General features: G+C 42.8%; 1 protein-coding gene across 1 annotated transcript in view; it reads left to right on the forward strand.

The window, feature by feature from the left end:
• NAV3 (neuron navigator 3) overlaps nucleotides 1-18,200 on the forward strand; it is a 382,361-nt gene that overhangs the window by 118,210 nt on the left and 245,951 nt on the right. The window contains exons 2-3 of the mRNA XM_029910866.1: nucleotides 8,836-8,953; nucleotides 9,623-9,675. Coding sequence (XP_029766726.1) covers nucleotides 8,836-8,953; nucleotides 9,623-9,675 — 171 coding nt within the window. The remainder of the gene's footprint in view (nucleotides 1-8,835; nucleotides 8,954-9,622; nucleotides 9,676-18,200) is intronic.

Raw genomic sequence — 18,200 nt, forward strand, 5'->3', positions numbered from 1 at the left:
CCGGCCGGCGTGCCGCGGGCAGGGCGGCGCCCGCCGGCGGGGGCTCTGTGCCCGGGCCCGCCCGGGGTCTTTGCGCCGGGCGGGGGGGGGCGCGCCCGGGCGGGGCCTCGGGCGCGCCCCCGGCGGCCAGAGTGCCGGGGGCAGGGCGGCAAGCCCTGCTGTGGCCCCGCTCTCCCCGGCAGCCGGAGCGCCGCGCCGCCGCCCCCCTCCAGGTGCCGCCCCAAGCACCAGCTTGGGTGCCTGGTGCCTGGAGCCGGCCCTGCTTACTAGACATATTTTATAGTACAATGACATCGTATGCAATCAGTTGGTTGAACTACTTATTTTGGGAGTTTAAAACTTTTGCTCTCCTCTTGGGGTGTCTGGACCCTGATGGTCACCCCCACTCTATTTTTTCACTAAGCAGTGCAGAATCAGGTCCTGAAAGTCATTTCTTATTGAAAGTCTTGTCTGGCCCATGTAAAATAACTTGTTGGTCTCAGTCATGTTCCTAACACAGAAGTGCCCACTGCACAAGACGCATCACTACAAACATTGCTAAAATTGTTGGCTGCTTCAAAAGACAGCCTAAGTATTCAATGTACACAAAGACTGAACGGCCCTGTTCAGTCTTTCCAGAGATGTCCTTTCTAAGTTGAGTCACATTGATAGGCCAGAACTTGCTGCTGGCCATGCCATATTCTGTGGGTAAATATAGGCAAGTTCAGCTAGGAAACAGGCTGTTAAAAATAGTGTAGTACAGATGCTTTGTGTAGGTGGGGGGACGGCTGTGGTAGGGAAGAATATGATGGGCATTGAGACAGTGTTTCAGTTCTTTCATGCTATTCAAAATGCAGCTATTTTTTATTGCAGATGCTAAATGCTGTATATCTGGAGGGGGGAGTGGGTGGCAGTTACTGATCAGGTATCAGGGAAACATAGTGCTCTAGACAGTGGCCCAGTTTATATATTGCCTGTTTAAATAGGTTTGAAAATAGTTGTAAGGCCCAGGCATAGCAAAATGCAATAAAGGGTTTGTAAAAATATGACTTTACTTCAGTAGCATTTAACTGGTTCTGTGAAGCTAAAGTAAATAGGAAGGGGGTGAGGGTGCTAAGACAGAAGTGGGATTACAGTTTACCCCACTGCCCCTTTCTACCTTACATATTAAAAATTGTGTCTAGACCTTTGTGAGTGGGACTTCACGGGGTTGTGGAGAAGGCAATAATTAACCAGAGTCAATGACAGAATGCCAGGTTGGTATATATTTTGGCAGCTAGAGAAAGTGTCTGTTTCTTCGGACTCTTATAGGCTGCCAACTTCAGTGACTGGAGAAGATAGATGTTTATTATCTCCTTGCTGTTTGTAACAGTTGGCTACAGCTCTTTTTTCACTGAGCAACATTGGCATAATGGAGTGACAGTACAATAGACTAACTTGTGGAAGGAAGGATGTCTTCTCAATAGCAAAAACTTTTTAAAAGACCCCTTTTAAAATCTGAAAGTTTCTGTTCTGTAGAAAGCAAACAAAAATTGCAGATAGATCCTAAAACCATAGGATATGGATTTTCCCACTGTTTGTTTATAAGACTGTCTAATATATGAGCATTTACACAAAGTGATTAAAGCACAGAATTGGGAATTAGTGTATCTGGTTATGTTCCCAGCTCTGTTCAGCCTCGCGAGATTCACTTAAATTGCTCTGTGTCTCAGTTAAACATAATGAATCTTTTTAGGGGTGGGGAAACTATCTCACAAGGATACTAAGGCTAAATTTATGAATGCCTGTAAAGCACACCGAGTTCCTCGCATGGTGGGTGCTACAGAAGTGCAATGAATTACTACTTCATTTTGGCTGACAACAGATGTGAAATCAATTTGACATTTCTCCTGTATTCCACACACCGCTGTCCCAGATATGCACAACATTCAGCAACCCAGATTAATTTTGGAGTGGGTATGCTAAAGAACCAATGATTTATGATTAAAGCACCCCCCAAGAAAGAAAGGTAACAGCATATCAGAATTTCCCCCTTTTTCATTTCCTTAAGCTGCAGTATTCTAAAGAACTTTGTTTCACTACAGATTCTGCCAAGTGCATCTACTGTGTTCCTCACAGCAATGTGTGAAGTATCAAAATGAAGTTTGTAACTATATTTGGATATCAAAGATTGTTTAATTGCCCCTGCTCTTGAATGACAGAATGACAAGCAGTTCAAGAATGTTAGGGGAAACCAATGTAACTTGAGAAGGCCCATGCCCTAGTTTAAATTGCTCTGTTTCAGCATTGCAAGTAGTTAAATCATCACAGACACTGAGACCACACAAATATAGAATTTGTTCTTTTCTGTTATCATGTTGTTGAGACTGGCCTTCTATGGCACAGATAACATGGACTCCCTGTTTACATTGTTAACTGTTCAAGCCTAATGTCGAAGTTGAATAGTCTTCTGTCAGACGTGTATGTATGGAACAGTGGCAAGAGAGGAAACTCATTGTCAAGGAAATGAGTAAGTCAGTAGTTCATTCCAACAAGCAGTAATAAGACTGCATTAGTAAAATAAGTGATGGCTCCGGGAGGAAGCATAGCAGTGACTCACTCTGGTGTGTGGTTTTTTTTTTTCTTAGACTTGCACTGTGTTTAAAGCAGCATGTCCATCAGTTTAAAGACTTCTAGGAGAAAAATATTTTTGTAAACATAATTGAACAAATAATGCAAGATGACTTGGTCTAGTGCCAGATCCTGCAAGATGGTGAGCATCCTTGTGACCCTTTTGGGGGTCACATGAGGTGTCCAGGGTGAATTAGCACCACGTGACCACTGTGAGATGGAGCCCTGTCCGGGCCCACCAGGGACATGCTGGCAACACAAGCACTCTGCTTCAGGCTCCACGTGCCCTGCTCTTTCCTCCTGCAGGCTAGTGATTTACACCCCACTTTGTTATATTCGAGTGCCAGTCCCTTATCTTCTGGAAACCCGCAATGTACATCGCTCCGCTGCCTCTATGGAAGTAGAGCACCCAATTCACTGCTTTCACCTCACTTCAACACTCTTATCACAGGACACTTAGGTGTGTCTATAACAAAACCAGATTTAAGTTTATTTAACAGAGTTTGAGATAGAGATTCAGATAAGAGCAAGTGAAAGGATTTGGAAACATAAAGTTACAGTAAAAAATATATATATAAAATACAATCGATAGCCTATAGACATTAACAAGCTACTTTCCTGTCTGATAAGGTATTTCTCACCCAATGGACAATTCTTGCAGTGCCTGTCAAGTTTAGAAAGCTGGGATCCACCTTTTTCCTCTTTAATGGATAACAACTTGTGCCATTTCTTCTGCTCTGATACAGTTGCAGGATATTGTCTCTGAACCCAGGGGCTCCCCTCTTTAGAGAGCTCTTCGGGGGCTTGTTAGTTTTTGTAAATGCTCATTTCCACATGGTCCAGACAGCAAGCAAAGTGCTGTTTCTGCAAATGTCCAGTTGTTCTCAATGTTGATTGAGTTAGCCTTGAGACCCCGCCTTGCCTCAGGTGAGAAGTCTCATTTTAAGAGTTTTGCAACCTAATAATCTACGAGTGAGTCTCAAAGTTTTTTTTCACGTACCACTTGCAAATTGCTGAGGGTCTCGGCGGACCACTTAATGATCTTTCCAAATGTTGTTTGTACCGTGAGCTAACTATTGTAAAGCACTTTGGATAAAAGCACTATTTAAAAAAACCTTAATAATAATTAATGTTTTTTGTTCTACAAATAAAAGCACACAACTCATATTTTAATATCAGTAGTCTTACCTTTCTAATGCGATGGATGTGGCCTCTCTCCCCCACCACAGCAGCCCCCCAAGCTGGGGCTGGGAAGGGGATCTCTCCCTCTCTCCCCCACTGTGGCAGCCCCTGAGCTGGGGCTGGGAAGGAGGAGGGTCTCTCCCCCCACCACAGCAACCACAGAGTTGAGGCTGGGGAGGAGGGCTGTTTCTCCCCGGCAGCCGCAACCCTGGAGCTGGGGAAAGTCACCTCTTTCTCTGGCCGCCGCAGCCCTGCATATCCCAAATTCCCTCCACCCCCTCTTCTCACCCCACTGCCCCCTCCCACCTATCCCCTATTCCCCCAAGGCACCTTACATGTGCGTCTTCTGCAGGGTCCAGGCACCTAATTAGTGGAGCCACGCCTGCACGTCTCCACTAATTAGGTGGGTGGCCCTTCATTCTCTCGTAAGGCTGCCCAGGTGCACACTTTAGAGGGAACTATCCGCGGACCACCTGAATGTAGCTCAGACCACAGTTTGATTACCTCTGATCTACATTTTACATATCTCTTAAGGTATTTCCCGTACAAGTATCTCACAATAACCATGACAATCAACTAGTTCTTAGCTTTTGGCAGAAAATACACATGACCCCTTTGGTTAAATATTGAGAAGATGGTTGGATGCAGGGAAAATATAGCTGCCTGGATACGTCTGTGTCACAGTCCTTAGCTGCCACTTGAAGGTGCTCATCATGTCACACTATTGGGGTCCTAATAAAAAGCAGATGGAACCATTGACTTGTATCATCGTCTCTGCATGTCTTCTCCATCCTGCGCGTGCTGGATGTGAGGTTGTTCTATCAAATGGTGTGGGGGCATTTTGTGTTTACACTCAATGAATTTTGTTAAAGATAGATAATTATCAGCCCTTCAGGTATTCTGATAATCGTGAACTATAAAGGCCTGCTTCTCTATTTCACATGCCACTTTCTTCAGAGAGTTTGGTATAAAAGAAACAGCACATCAGCATGAGAACATTCTTACGGTTCCATATATCTGACATAGATGCTTCCCATTTTTTTACAACTAACTTGTGAGCAGTTGCATCCCTGAAAGAATGGACTGAATGCGACATGCATTCTCTTACCGGGGGTGGGGGAAAGGGAGGAGGGCAAGGCAGATAAGAGGGTGGTGATCCCTGCAGAAAAAGAGGAACTGAAACCGTATATTCCACTCCAGCTGTTTGATATTTTATTTATATCAACAACAGTTTAACCTTTTCATTCTTGGACCATTTTGTAGGTGAAGGATCTCCTGGGTGTATCACTGTTGAGGTGTGGTCCATTGACGTTGCTTTGAAAAATGCTGATTTACATGATAAATATCTTTCAATATTGGTGTCTTTGTAACTTTTTCTTTGACGTGTTAAAATATTGAAAAAAGGGAACGTGTTGGGGTGTTTTGCTTGTTTACAGGACGCTGTCCATTCTTTGGATATTAGATAGAGAACAGCAGCTGTTTTGTGAGAGGGATGGTTTGAGTTGTTGTCAGACTTGGGATTGGTATAGCTGATTATGTCTGGGTGTGCAGCATGAAGAAGGAAATGCTTGACAAAGTTTTTTTTTTTTTTTTTTTTTAATTTGTAATATGAAACTAACCCAATGTAATTGGGTCAGATATTAAATTACATGTGGTTCAGTGGGTCAATTTTATTGGAGTAAAGAAAATAGTTCAGATTATAGTATACTATAGTAATAGTTCAGAGAATGGCTCTCTTCAGTTCTTTCAAGTAATCTGATTGAAATCGTGGTAGTAGAGAATGCATGATCCTGTATGTTTGATATACAGGTTTTATTATCATGAATTCAAGGTGTTCCACATAAGTTGTAATGCAATCTTTAGAGCACTCCTTATAACCATGCATTCTGTATAGGCCACATATGCTAAAGAAACACTACTTTAGAAATGTTTTAGAGCAGGAGTTCTCAAACTTCTTTGCACCGTGATCCCCTTCTGACAACAAAAAATTACTACACGACCCCAGGAGGAGGGACTGAAGCCCCTCCACCCAGGTGCGGGGGCCAAAGCCAGAGCCTCACCACCCAGGGCTTCAGCTTCGGCTTTGGGCCTAGGCTGTGGGGCTCAGGCTTTGGCTTTGTGCCTGGGCGGTGGGGCTCAGACTTCAGTCCTAGGCACCAGCAAGTCTAATCCCAGCACCGTGAACCCTATTACAATGGGGTCGCAACCCACTTTGGGGTCCTGACCCACAGTCTGAGAACTGCTGTTTTAGAGAGATTAAAAACATTTTAATGGGACTGCTTTTCATCTCCCTCCTCTCCTAAGCCAGGTGAATGGGCATCACAACAGTGGATGACATCAGAGTTAACAAATGCAAGGTGCTGTCCAAAGTCGTCTTCTGGGTAAAGAGGGGAAATCTAGCATGGCCACTCTTACAGAAGTGCTGTTTGAGAATGGGAGAAAGCAGGACCCTCTTTCATTTCCAGAATGTAATGCAGAGAAATTATTTTAAGTTCTACAGTAGTCAAGATAACCAGTTATTGACCTATCCTCAGGTACTTGAGAATAAAAATATTAGATCAAGCAAGTTATCCTGTAATTTATGACATTCCTTATTACCAAGTGGAGAGGAGCCTTGTGATGAAGTGTTCAGGAACTTATAGAACTTATATGGAACCAAAGTTCCCAGGAGCCTTTGAAACTCTCTCTTTCACCCTAAGTGCAATACTTTATGGCGAGGTGCAGTAATTGTGTCATGATGGAGAACAGATGCTGATCTTGTGGTTAAGGTACAGAACTGAGATCCAACCCCAGATTCTCTTCCTGCGTCCGCCAGAGATTTCCTGTGTGATGTGAGCAAGTTGTTAACTGCTCTGTGCCTCTGTTTTTAATCTGTAAAATGGGGATACTACTGTTTCCCTAGCTTCCCAGGGTTCTGTGTGGTTAAATAAATGCATGTTTATAAACTGAGTTGAGATCCTTGGATGGAAGAAGATGTGCAAGTGCAACATATTGTTTTCAGTGTTTTCTTCCAATAGTAATATCACTGTTTATGGACATATTGTACTTTAAAAAGTCCTTGTGTATAGTATATAGTGAAGGCTAGAATTACCACAAAGTCTATGATATCTTTTGCCAGCAGAGGATCCTATGGCAGTAATAAGTGATTACACTTTTCCTTATGCCAGGGGTGGAGAGCTGAGGGGATCAATGCAGTCCGTGAGGTAGGCAGTGTTGGCTGAGAAGAGGCTGCTGGGGCACTGATTCAGCACTTCTGCACAGCATTCCCTTTGAGCTTGCAATGGTAGCCACAGCTGCTTCTTCCTGTCAGGAACTCTGTGAGAAAGACTCATCATGTTTTCTGAGATGCAGTGGTCCTTGCTGGTACATGGAGGTGTAATTTCCATCTCCTTTCAGCTGGTGAATCTGATCCCTCTGTGTGTATATACTGTACATCAGTTGTCTCCAACCTTTTTATGCGCAAGATCACTTTTTGAATTTAAGTGCAACCCAGGATCTACCCCGCCCCTTCCCCGAGGTCCCACCCCACTCACTCCATCCCTCCATTGCTTGCTCTCCCCCACCCTCACTCACTATCACTGGGCTGGGACAGGGGGTTGAAGTGCAGGAGGGGGTGTGGGCTCTGGGCTGGGACTGAGGGGTGTGGAGTGTGGGAGGGGGCTCCAGGCTGTGGCAGAGTGTTGGGGTGCAGGAGGGGGCATGGGGTGCTGGCTCCGGGAGGGGGCTCAGGGCTGGGGGTTGGAGTGCAGGAGGAGTGCAGGCTCCCGCCGGGTGGCACTTACCTCGGGTGGCTTCTGGTCGGTGGCACAGAGAGGCTAAGGCAGGCTCCCTGCCTGCCTCAGCCCCATGCCGCTCCCGGAAGTGGCCATCACGCCCCTGAGGCCCCTGGGGTGGGAGCACATGGCTGCGTGTGCTGCCCCTTTCTGCAGGCAATGCCCCTGAAGCTCCCATTAGCTGCGGTTCCCCATTCCTGCCTGTTCCTGAGGGGGCGGTGCTTGCAGGCACGAGCAGCGTGCGGAGACCCCTGCCCCTCTCCTCCCCCAGGGGCCTCGGGCATTCTGGCTACTTCCAGGAGCGGCACGGGGCCAAGGCAGGCAGGGAGCCTGTCTTAGCCCCGCTGTGCCACCGGGCTTTTAGCGGCTGGAGATCGCGATTGACTGTCAGAGGCTCCAGGATTGACCAGTCGATCACGATCTACCAGTTGGTGACCACTGCTGTACATGTAGCTGTGCACTCTGTTTCAGTATCTATCCTCACACTTTCTGTACAACTATTCTCACTCCCTTTGCTCTGTTCTGGGATGTCCTTAAGCTAGCATTTTTTAACCTTGTGCTGTCAAGTGGTATCTGTTGTTGAATAAGATGGGCTGGTCAAACTCACCCCACCCCTCATTTTCATGAAGAATGGACACAATATACTTCCAGACTGTATGCTGTAATTCCAGTGACATGACTACTGTATATTTGTTGCACTCACTCTCTTCTGTGCACATTACAGCAGGCTTATCTATAGGCAACAGAGCAAATGAACTGTCGCATAACAGCAGGAAGTTGTGATTATTTGCATAAAATAAAGGAGAAGCATTTTCAAATACAGTATTATGAATGTAAAACCCAGTGAACCATTACACATACAAATTTCTGTTTCCATTTCCTTTAAAATCAGATATTTAAAATTGATTGAAGTGTGTGTGTATGTGTGTGTGTAAATTTAGAGAGATGGAAGTGGAGGGTGGTGTGGTTGTGGTGGAAGTGATTGATCTGTGACAGCAGTTTCCTTGATAGTCATAAGGGGAATTTTTTTTTTCTTGGTCACACTGAGTTTGAACACTCATGAAACAAACTGAATCATTTCAAGTTTAAAATAACAGACAAAATGGCAAGAGGAGGGGAGGACTGTGTTTTTTAAAACAATGTTAAGACAGTTTCCTTTAGTGCTGACTTCTTAAAGTGGAATGTGATGCAGATTAGTTCTCATATGTAAGCCAACATTTGTTTTAACAATTTTTATTGTCTTCTTTCTCTCTTCCCCTCTCTCCCTCCTTCCTTCTCCTCTGCTCTGCAGATTTACACTGACTGGGCTAACCACTACCTAGCAAAATCTGGCCACAAGCGGCTGATCAAGGATTTGCAACAGGACATTGCAGATGGAGTTCTGCTAGCAGAAATCATCCAGATCATTGGTAAGACCTGTGCTCAGAGAAGCAGCATGAGCTGACTCCTTGCATAGGGGGAAGGGGGGGGGGGGAATGGGAGAGAATATATAACTTAAGTTGGATGTCTTTAACAATGAGATTAATCCAAATAATATATCTTGACTCAGTCCATATATCTCTGAAATGTATGTGTTTTTTCCTTGTCTTAATTAATGTATGTGTGTGTGTGTGTTTATGTGAGGATGTTTGGAAGTGGCTGTTTAACTATACTTTAAATGGCCAAACTGTTTCTTACACACTTTGAATTGTCAGAAATGAATGCTGCATTAGAGCATATGTCTCCCATGTGTGCATTTTGTTAATTGGCGTGGCTCATACTTTTTGGGATGCCTTGAAACTATATCCTGACCCTGCAAAGACAATTTTGGAAGACTTCATGTCAGCAGTCATTTGGCAGGGGCTGAAGAATTAGCAGCAACCTCCTTCGCACTTCCCTTTTGCATGATTTGTGCATGTGGAAGAAACTGCTGCTAACAAGAGTGTTGTTACTGTAGGGCTGTACTGTACTGGGAAGGGAGCTCTGTGTCAACAAACCCCTGCACACTTTATTGCTTTGCCTTTTCTATTCTTCTTCTGTTGTTTTTCCCCCCTGGTTTATTCTTGTGGGGTTTTTTTCACTTTATTGTTTTTCTTTAGCCAATGAAAAGGTTGAAGATATCAATGGCTGTCCCAGGAGCCAATCTCAAATGGTAAGAATAACATAAATTCTTAGTAAATATTAGAATCTCTTCTCTTTGTTAAGATGCTTTTTAATGCTTATTTATTTTGTTTAACTGTGGAATACTCAAACCCATGTTTACTATAAACTACTAATTCTCTTTTAATCTTCCTGATACCTTTATGCATATGTTTGGGGTTTGTCAATTCACTTTGGTACAAACTAGCTCAGGGTCTTGAGTTAGCTGAGCAACAAAATTTCTTGAGTCACAACAGTTCACTATGTTAACTGGAACAAACCTGCTCTTCTCCTGAATATCCAGATAATTTCATTTAACTTCAGTTTTAAAGGCAATAAACCCCACAATAAATTTTAAGGGGAGCCTTTGTGTCTGGACAGCTGGTTTTAAATACAGGCCTTGCCAACTTATTTTTGAATATAAATAGCCTTTTGGCTTGTCCACTCTGAAGTCCATTTAAATGCACTGACTCTAATATTTTCAGAAATAGCACGTTGGGCATATAGCTCTCTGACCTATAACTGGCAGCCAGCTAAAGACAGTTTAATACTCTCAGACAACTAGCCTTAATTGACTATGATTCAGATGGAGGCTTATTAATTTTTTGTTGTCTTGATTGGTTAGTAAACTCCAGGCTTAATACAAGAAAACTTCATTAGCAGGTTGTGGAAATGACAGGTACAAAATCTGATTTTCAGCTACGTCACCTCTCATCTACAGCAATCATTTGATATCAGCACTGCGCTGTCTTTGAACTGCTCCACTAGCCCAATTCCAAGAGTTGTAGCTGCTTATTCACATTCAAATAATGTGTGAATAGTTTACCCATATTCACTGCTGGTAAGGCTTTGGGAGTGAGAAGATTTGGATATGTCTTTTGGTGAGGTTGCATATTAGCAGACTACTGGAATTAGACAAGAAAGTGGAAATTGGAGATTATCAAGAGTGTTTACATTTAGTCACCTTTTTTTAGGCAAGTTTTTTTCTGTAAACTGGAAAAAGAATAAGGAGAGATTTTTAGGTAAAATGAAACTAAGTAATTACGTGGTTGTTTTTAAAACTTCGACAGAAACCAAAATCATTAAAATGGACAGTATCGTTTAGTGTTATCTCTGCTTTCTAACTTCTTATAACACACACACACACACACACAGTTATTATTATTCATTGCTTGTATTACAGCAAAAAGTAGAAGTACCAGCTGAGACTGGAGCCCCATTGTGCTAGGCACTATGCACATGAGTAGTAAAAGTCAATCACTGTCCTGTATCAGAGGGGTAGCCGTGTTAGTCTGAATCTGTAAAAAGCAACAGAGGGTCCTGTGGCACCTTTAAGACTAACAGAAGTATTGGGAGCATAAGCTTTCGTGGGTAAGAACCTCACTTCTTCAGATGCAAGGCGTCTGTTAGTCTTAAAGGTGCCACAGGACCCTCAATCACTGTCCTGACGCGCCAAGACACATGTTAAGGGCAGGAGGAAAAACAAAAGTGTGGAGAAGTAAAGACTTGCCTAAGGCCACACAGGGGCTGGGAATTGAACTCAGTGTGCTAGGCCATGCTGCCGCCCTTGTTAGCGTTTTAATAGCATTTTAGATCTGTACATCTTAAAGCAGCGTGCCAGGGTTGGGAGGCATCATTTTCTCCAGCTTTGCAGATGGGAAAATGGAGGTAGTGAGATGTTAAGAGGTTTGCCTAATGGAATACAGTCATTGGAGAGCTGGTAATAGCACCCAAGTCTCCTGAGTACTTGGAGCTTGTACTGTGCCCTAGCTACTGAATCTCACTGCTTCCTTTTCAATAGCTGTTTGCCATATGCTTGCTTTCCTGGCATCATTTTGCTGTTTCTTTTGCTTCATATGATGATCACTGTTTGTCTTTGCTTTCTCACCTCCTACACCCCAGCACAACTTGTAACTCTTCCACCGGGGTAGCTCTCTGCTTTTCTCCTTAATTTGTTTCATATTGCTAGATTCATAGATTTCCAGGCCAGAAGGAACCATTGTGATCATCTAGTCTGAGCTCCTGTATAACACAGGCCCATAGAACTCCCCCAAAATATGCTAAGATCGCATTCTCTTTCTACCCCATTTTCAATAAAAGTGCCCCAGGAAAAAGTGTTCTTATTGAAAATGTAACAACTTAAATTTTTTAACAATTTTTCCATACAGTAAAAATTAAGTACGTAAATGCTGTGCATGGATCTACTGTGGCTGCTTTGTGCTTCTTTGGCACCACAAAGTAGCTAGAAACCTAGTAGTTCTGGGCCACTTAATGTTGCTCCTGTGTAGAGGGAATCTTTGTGTGTTGTAGTGGCCCATTGTCTCATCCGACTCCTGCTTGAAGTCATAAGGTCATGGGCAGGACATACTTATGCCTCAGGACTTCACAGTGCTGGAAAAGTCCATTGGGGACATTGGCAGCCTTCAGGAATAAAGCTATCTTTGCCCCACCTCTAGCTTATGTGAAGAAAGAGGGCATTTACCTGGGTGTCCTACTGCTGAAAACATAACTTGTCCTGCCATGACCAAAAAACCACAGCAGGCAATGGATGTGGTTTAATTAGGCTGCAACTTGTATTCACATAAAATATCTGGGAGTACCTGGCAATAAATTGTAAAGCGCGGGTCATCATCCTTTCCTTAATCATTTGCACATAATCCCCAACGAGGTTCCAGCTATCCCGCTGCTGGGAACCTGACACTCTCTCCTTTTATGAGGTGAAAGGGAGCTGTAAAAGAAAGGGAGCATCAGCTGATGCTCCCCACTATTCCAGACATAGGAACCCCAAACCCTACTTCTTCAGCTCCCTTAACAGAGGCTAGGAAAAGGAGGGGAGTTGGCTCCCTGCTGTATGAGACAGAGGACCCCCAGCTCCCTTACTCAGCTCCCTTAAGGGATACTTTCCTTCAAATCCTTCATCAATCAATTCTATCTGATAACGATATCCCTTCCGTAGTGAGTGCCCGCACTGGACATCTGCCACAAGTTTTACATACTAAGTTGTGACATTATAAACTTAACCCCACTGCTCCATCCCAACAGGTCCCAGACTCACCATGGGGAAGGCAAAAAACCCCACCCCACCTCGACCAATCTGGAAGTGAGGGAAAAATTTCTTCCCAGCCCCCAAAGAAAAGTGCAACTAGCAAAATGCTTGCAGTGGATCATGAGGAAACCTGGTCCTTTTGCCAAGTTTGTGGGTGGTGTCAGCCCAATCCCAGTTAAAAAGGGCTTCTCCAGGGGTATAAATACCACCCCACCTCTTGTCAGCATGAAGGGCAGCACAGTGCCTTTCTCCAGACCTGGCCCCTAACAGCTTCCAGATCTTCCTGTCTGTCCCTGTAAACTTTTCCCCAACCCCCCCCACCCCATTGTAGGGGGAATCTCTTAAAGGGGCCATGTCCCTTTTATTCCAGACAGGTGGGCAAAGCCCACTGGATGGAAAGCTGCTGTGAACACATTCTCTCCCTCTATATATATATTCCAGTCATGTTACCAGCACTGATTCATAATTAAACAACAACAAACAAAATACCTTCTTAGTGTTCTCTCTGACTCTTGTCTGTTTTGGAGATGATTTTTGGAGATGAGACACTTTAGTTGGCAATTCATCCATAATTCTAGTTCCTAAAAATCTAGTTTTTAATTATTTCCTTGCAGTGATCTACCCAAGTACTTCCTTTTCAATGTCTACAGTTCATGCTCACATTGGCAATGTGCACATAGTAAGCTTGTGGCCAGTGGGGCACCCCTAAATCTTTCAATTCTTCTACCTGAACAATGGCACTAAATTTTATCAGACTTTGATGGTGCCTTCAAAACAGTCACTAATATCATTGAAGGCTTCTTCTCAAAAGTCCCAGGAACACATTCACATTGAGGGTGAAAAATGTTTATTGCTGAATACACAAAATTTGCTGGGAGAAACAAAGAACACTAATCCAAACCACAAAGCCACTAAAAGCTTTCTAGAAAAGCAGGGCCGTCATTCCAGAGTCACATACACAAGGATCACCACAAACTTCAGGGCTCACAGACTCAGTTGTCACATGCTGTCAATTGACAAGTGGGAACTAAACTAGGACATCTTTGTTCAGCCATCTACCAGGAGTTTTTCTCTTGTGTCTAGATTTATTTACCAGATTTAGAACAATAGGAGAGTACCAGAATTTTGCACTTAAGAATGGGACCTGCCCTTCTTCTTCCTTGAATAAACAGTATGGTATGCCTATCCCTGTCCAAAAGAGGGAGTAGTCTTTTTCTCAAATTAGGAACATTGGGTTTGGTTTTAGAGTGCTGGTGAATCTCTGCTATGGGAGACCTGATGGCTAGACATTGCAAAGTAATGTATATCTAATCAGGCAGAATTGCTCCACCAAGCCAGTCGATACTTTTTGCCAATTTGGCCAAGAATCTGCACTTAGAATTGCTCTTTAGAAATCAATGTCTTCCCCTGTTCAAGTCTTTAAATCAAGAGTGGATGTATTTCTAAATTATATGTTCTAGATCCAACAGAAGCTATGGATTTGATTCAGGAATTACTAAGTGAAATTCTATGGCCAGGAAGTCAGACTAGTCCCTTTTTAACCTAAAAGTCTTTGAATGTATGAAAGGAGAAAGGAAGGGATGGGCGTGTGGAGCTTGGATTGCCTTCATTGTGGTGAATTTAGCAACTAAAACCCAGAGTTGTGTCCAAACCCAGTGATGCCCTCCACTGTGAGAAATAAAAATGATAGATGAGGAAGCTATTTTTTTTCTTTCTGGGGGAGAGGACTCAACAAATATTCTGTATTTTCCTCATAAAATTTACAGGCCAAATTCAACCTCCAAATTGTATAGCTTCTGCCCCTGCCCAGTGAAGGAAAACAGAATCTGCACAGAGAGGAATGGATAGCATGACACCCGTATACTGTCATCCTGCATACACCTGTGTGAAATGCTGAGAAGCTGGGAACTTCTCTGTGTTTCAACCTTTGGTTTTGAGGAGTCGATACTAAAAATAGTATCATGGTTTATTTTTAAAAATATGAGGAATTTAGATTAAGGATATCAAAGGTCAAATCTGTAAATATCGCAGTGAAACTGGATATATACATTCTGGATATCATATTGATGTTTACACATCAGAGTATTTCCAAGCCAGTTTTTCCATTAAAGTGTGTTATACTCTGAAATGGTTTATATTCTGAAATCAGATTACAACTGGAAATATATATATTTTTAGAAATACAGGAGTAGGGACTTCCTCCCTAAATACCATTACTACACATTCAGTCTGGGAATTTGAAAGCCAACCTGAGTTCCTTCTTTCTCATGCCGGAGGCCTCCTCTTCAGGCCAATTTCTGACCTCAGTTATACTTGTGCAACCTCCTTGCCTTCTAATTCTGCCCCCTGTGTTTCTTGAATAACCCCATGCTTTCAGTGATTTGCACAGATGTACACAATTGGCTGTAATTGGAATTTAGTAGAAGTATGCAAGAAATTCTAGAATCCCGGTTTCTCTCTCAGCTGTGTTGGCTCTGCAGTGTTAACATGAGTAAAAAAGCAGTAGAAATTTGTTTTAGTCACTGTTGTAAGGAAGTATGATTCTGGGTACACAAAAGGTACAGATCCACTAAGCAAAATGGTGCCTTTTTTATGCAGTGACTTTTAGAAGACCTATACTTCAAGGCCCAAATATTAGCACCAAGTTTATCCCAATTAACAACAGAGCAGTCTGAAGTTTTATGAGTGTCCATTTTGGAAAGCAAAACAAGGAAATCGATTTTCCTACTAGCAGGGCAAAGACCACTGGCCTAATGGGTCTCCTGTAAGTTTTTAAAATAACTTTGAAATCTTTACTGTTTGAGATGCATCTAGAGGCACATGAAAAGGGATCACTCACAAGTTCTCTGAGAGGCCACAATATCAGTATTGTTCAAACAGCAGGGCAGTTTCCCCCTATCTATCCTGCATACTTATATGACTTCCGTCACTGCAATGTCTGAATATGCACTTTTTTCCACTTCTTAAAAGCCAACATCACTTCTAAATAGTGGCTTCTAGAATATAGCTATAGAACTGGCTAAGAGCATGGAGGAATTCCTGTCCAGAATTGTATGCGCTGAAACCAATATGATTTTGTCTATGGGCGTTGTACAGCTGTAAATTAAGAAGGGCATTGCACTTACTAGGGAAGGTAAGAAGGTGTGGAAGCTATATGTGTTGGACTCACTTGGTTGCAGGGTCATGCACAGGAATTTAAATTTCACTGCTTTTGAGGGGGGCCACGTTCTGTGCCCTCACCATGGCCCCAGGGCCAGAGGAGCTGTCAGCTCCCACCGCAACTCCAGGGCTGGAAGAGAATGCTTTCCCTGCTGCCAGCCCCTGGGGCTGGAGGAACTATTTGCCCCTGTTAATTATTGGGAGGCTTGTCCACCCTTGTGCATGCCCCTGTTTGGTAGGAAAAGGCTTCTGATCATCTACAGTCAGGATACTGGAAAATTGAGTATCCTCTCTGTACAATGGGGCAGAAATTAAAACAGTTTCATTAGCATCTATGGTATTTTCCTTTACAGGGGAAATCTGTCAGCGATGTATATTGTCATCCAGTTTATTTATTGGAAACATTGGCCAACAAAACTGGGGAATTAGAGGGAATTAGAATTGGGGCTGAAAGATGCCTTTTGTCTCTCTTTCAGCTGAAACTGTTATATACCTAAATCAGGCTGAATTGCTCCATCAAACCCATCAATGCATTTACCAATTTGGCCAGGAATCTAAACTCAGAGTTGCTTAGTAAAAATCACTGTTGTCTCCTTTTAATGATCAAGTCACCAAGCATATGCTTAGTGGGCTGTAGAAAAATTCAGTTAGTTACATGTGTAGTTTGTCCACAAAGAAACAGAACTGATTCCATTAAATACCAATTATATACTTAGAATAATATAATACAGGCTTAGTATAGTAATTCACCAATGCTACTGAAATAAAAGTTCTGCGTAAAGTCCTCTATATGCACCATGTTCACAATGTGTATGCATGAATATTGTACAAAATATTTTTATTTTAAATGAATGTTTACATTCCGAAGTCAAAGGTCAGGAAATGCCACAATTAAGGGTGTCCAGATAACCTTAACATGTCCCCTTTATGTATATTTGCACTGTGATACAATCTTAAATTACATGGTCATATATTATTTTTCCATATGATCTTTGCCTGATTCAGTGCACAGAACGGGTAGCTTTTCAGTATTGGCATAAGTCTCCATTAATTTGGGTGCCAGTTTGAGACACCTGGGCCTGATTTTTCAGAGTACTTAGCATTTGTATAGAATTTCGTATGTTGAAAGCACAGCTCTCACTTCAGTTGCAGTTGTGAGTGCTCATCACTTGTGCAAATCTAGACCTAAACATCTCATGTTGAGCATTCAGAAAATGAGGAACAATTAGTGGCCACCTGTGAAAAGTTTGGGTTAAAGGACTTGACCAGCATCACTGGGGACTCAGAAGCAGAGATAGAATCAGTTCTCCAGGGCAGTTTTCCCATTTAGAGACCCCCTCATCTAGATCAATTTCTTTGTCAGAATCCCTCTCCCATTTTTTTCAGCTCAGTTGTTTTCTTATCAACATCTTTTTCAATCAAAATTGTATATATCCTAGAAATTAAACCTTCTGTTCTGGCTTGCTCCTGAGTCAACTCCTCAAATGTGGTTAAAGGTCTTAAATACTGTATCATAAAGCATATGCACAAGGAAGCAAAATTCAAATTGCATAGGCAATGTTAAGTCTGGCATTTCTTAACTTCTTACTGCTTAACTTAGTAACCTCAGTATTCTCTTAATTTAGTTTTTGTGTGTTTAAAAAAGAAGACATTCCACCATGTGGAACCATATTGGTGCCCACAGGGTTCATCAACAAGGTAGGAATCTTTAGAGCCACAGCACACACCTCTAGGACTGGATCTAACAGGGTAACTGGTATTCTCTATGTGGACCAGCCACTAGAAGGGGTGTGTGTGTGTGTGAAACAGATACGTGCTTGCCAGTGGGTTTCACAAATACATGCTTACAACAGAGAAATGTTAGGAATCAAAATATGGGTTCTCTACTAGATTCTGGGGGGGTCATCTTAACTAGTGGTTATAGACTCTTCTTCCCCTGGACACCAGCAGCAGTCGCATTGACAGCACAGGAAGGACTAGCTTCCTGCTCTCAGTTCCAGCATTCTCCAGCTATCATTGCAGGCTAGAGCATGCTTAGTGCTGACAGATTGTTCAGAGAATTTAGCTGCCAGCCTCTGAAAGGTAACTACCGCACATGTACAAACTGATTTTCAAAGTCCTATAACTGTACCCAATTTTGGTGGCTTTTAATGGGGACAGCAAAAAACAACTCTCTAATCCTAGGTTGATCTCCCTGTTGATCCCAAGTCAATTCCTGTTCCAAAGCATGCTGGCACTAAGATTCAACAGCTGTAAGAAAGTTTAAACATTAGCAATAACAATGTATTTTTTCCCAGTTCTTATCTAATCTCTGATGTTTTTGCTGAAACTTT

This window comes from Terrapene carolina, unplaced genomic scaffold, assembly GCF_002925995.2.
Source record: "Terrapene carolina triunguis isolate 2854851 unplaced genomic scaffold, T_m_triunguis-2.0 Scaffold68, whole genome shotgun sequence".
NCBI classification, from domain to species: Eukaryota; Metazoa; Chordata; order Testudines; family Emydidae; genus Terrapene; species Terrapene triunguis.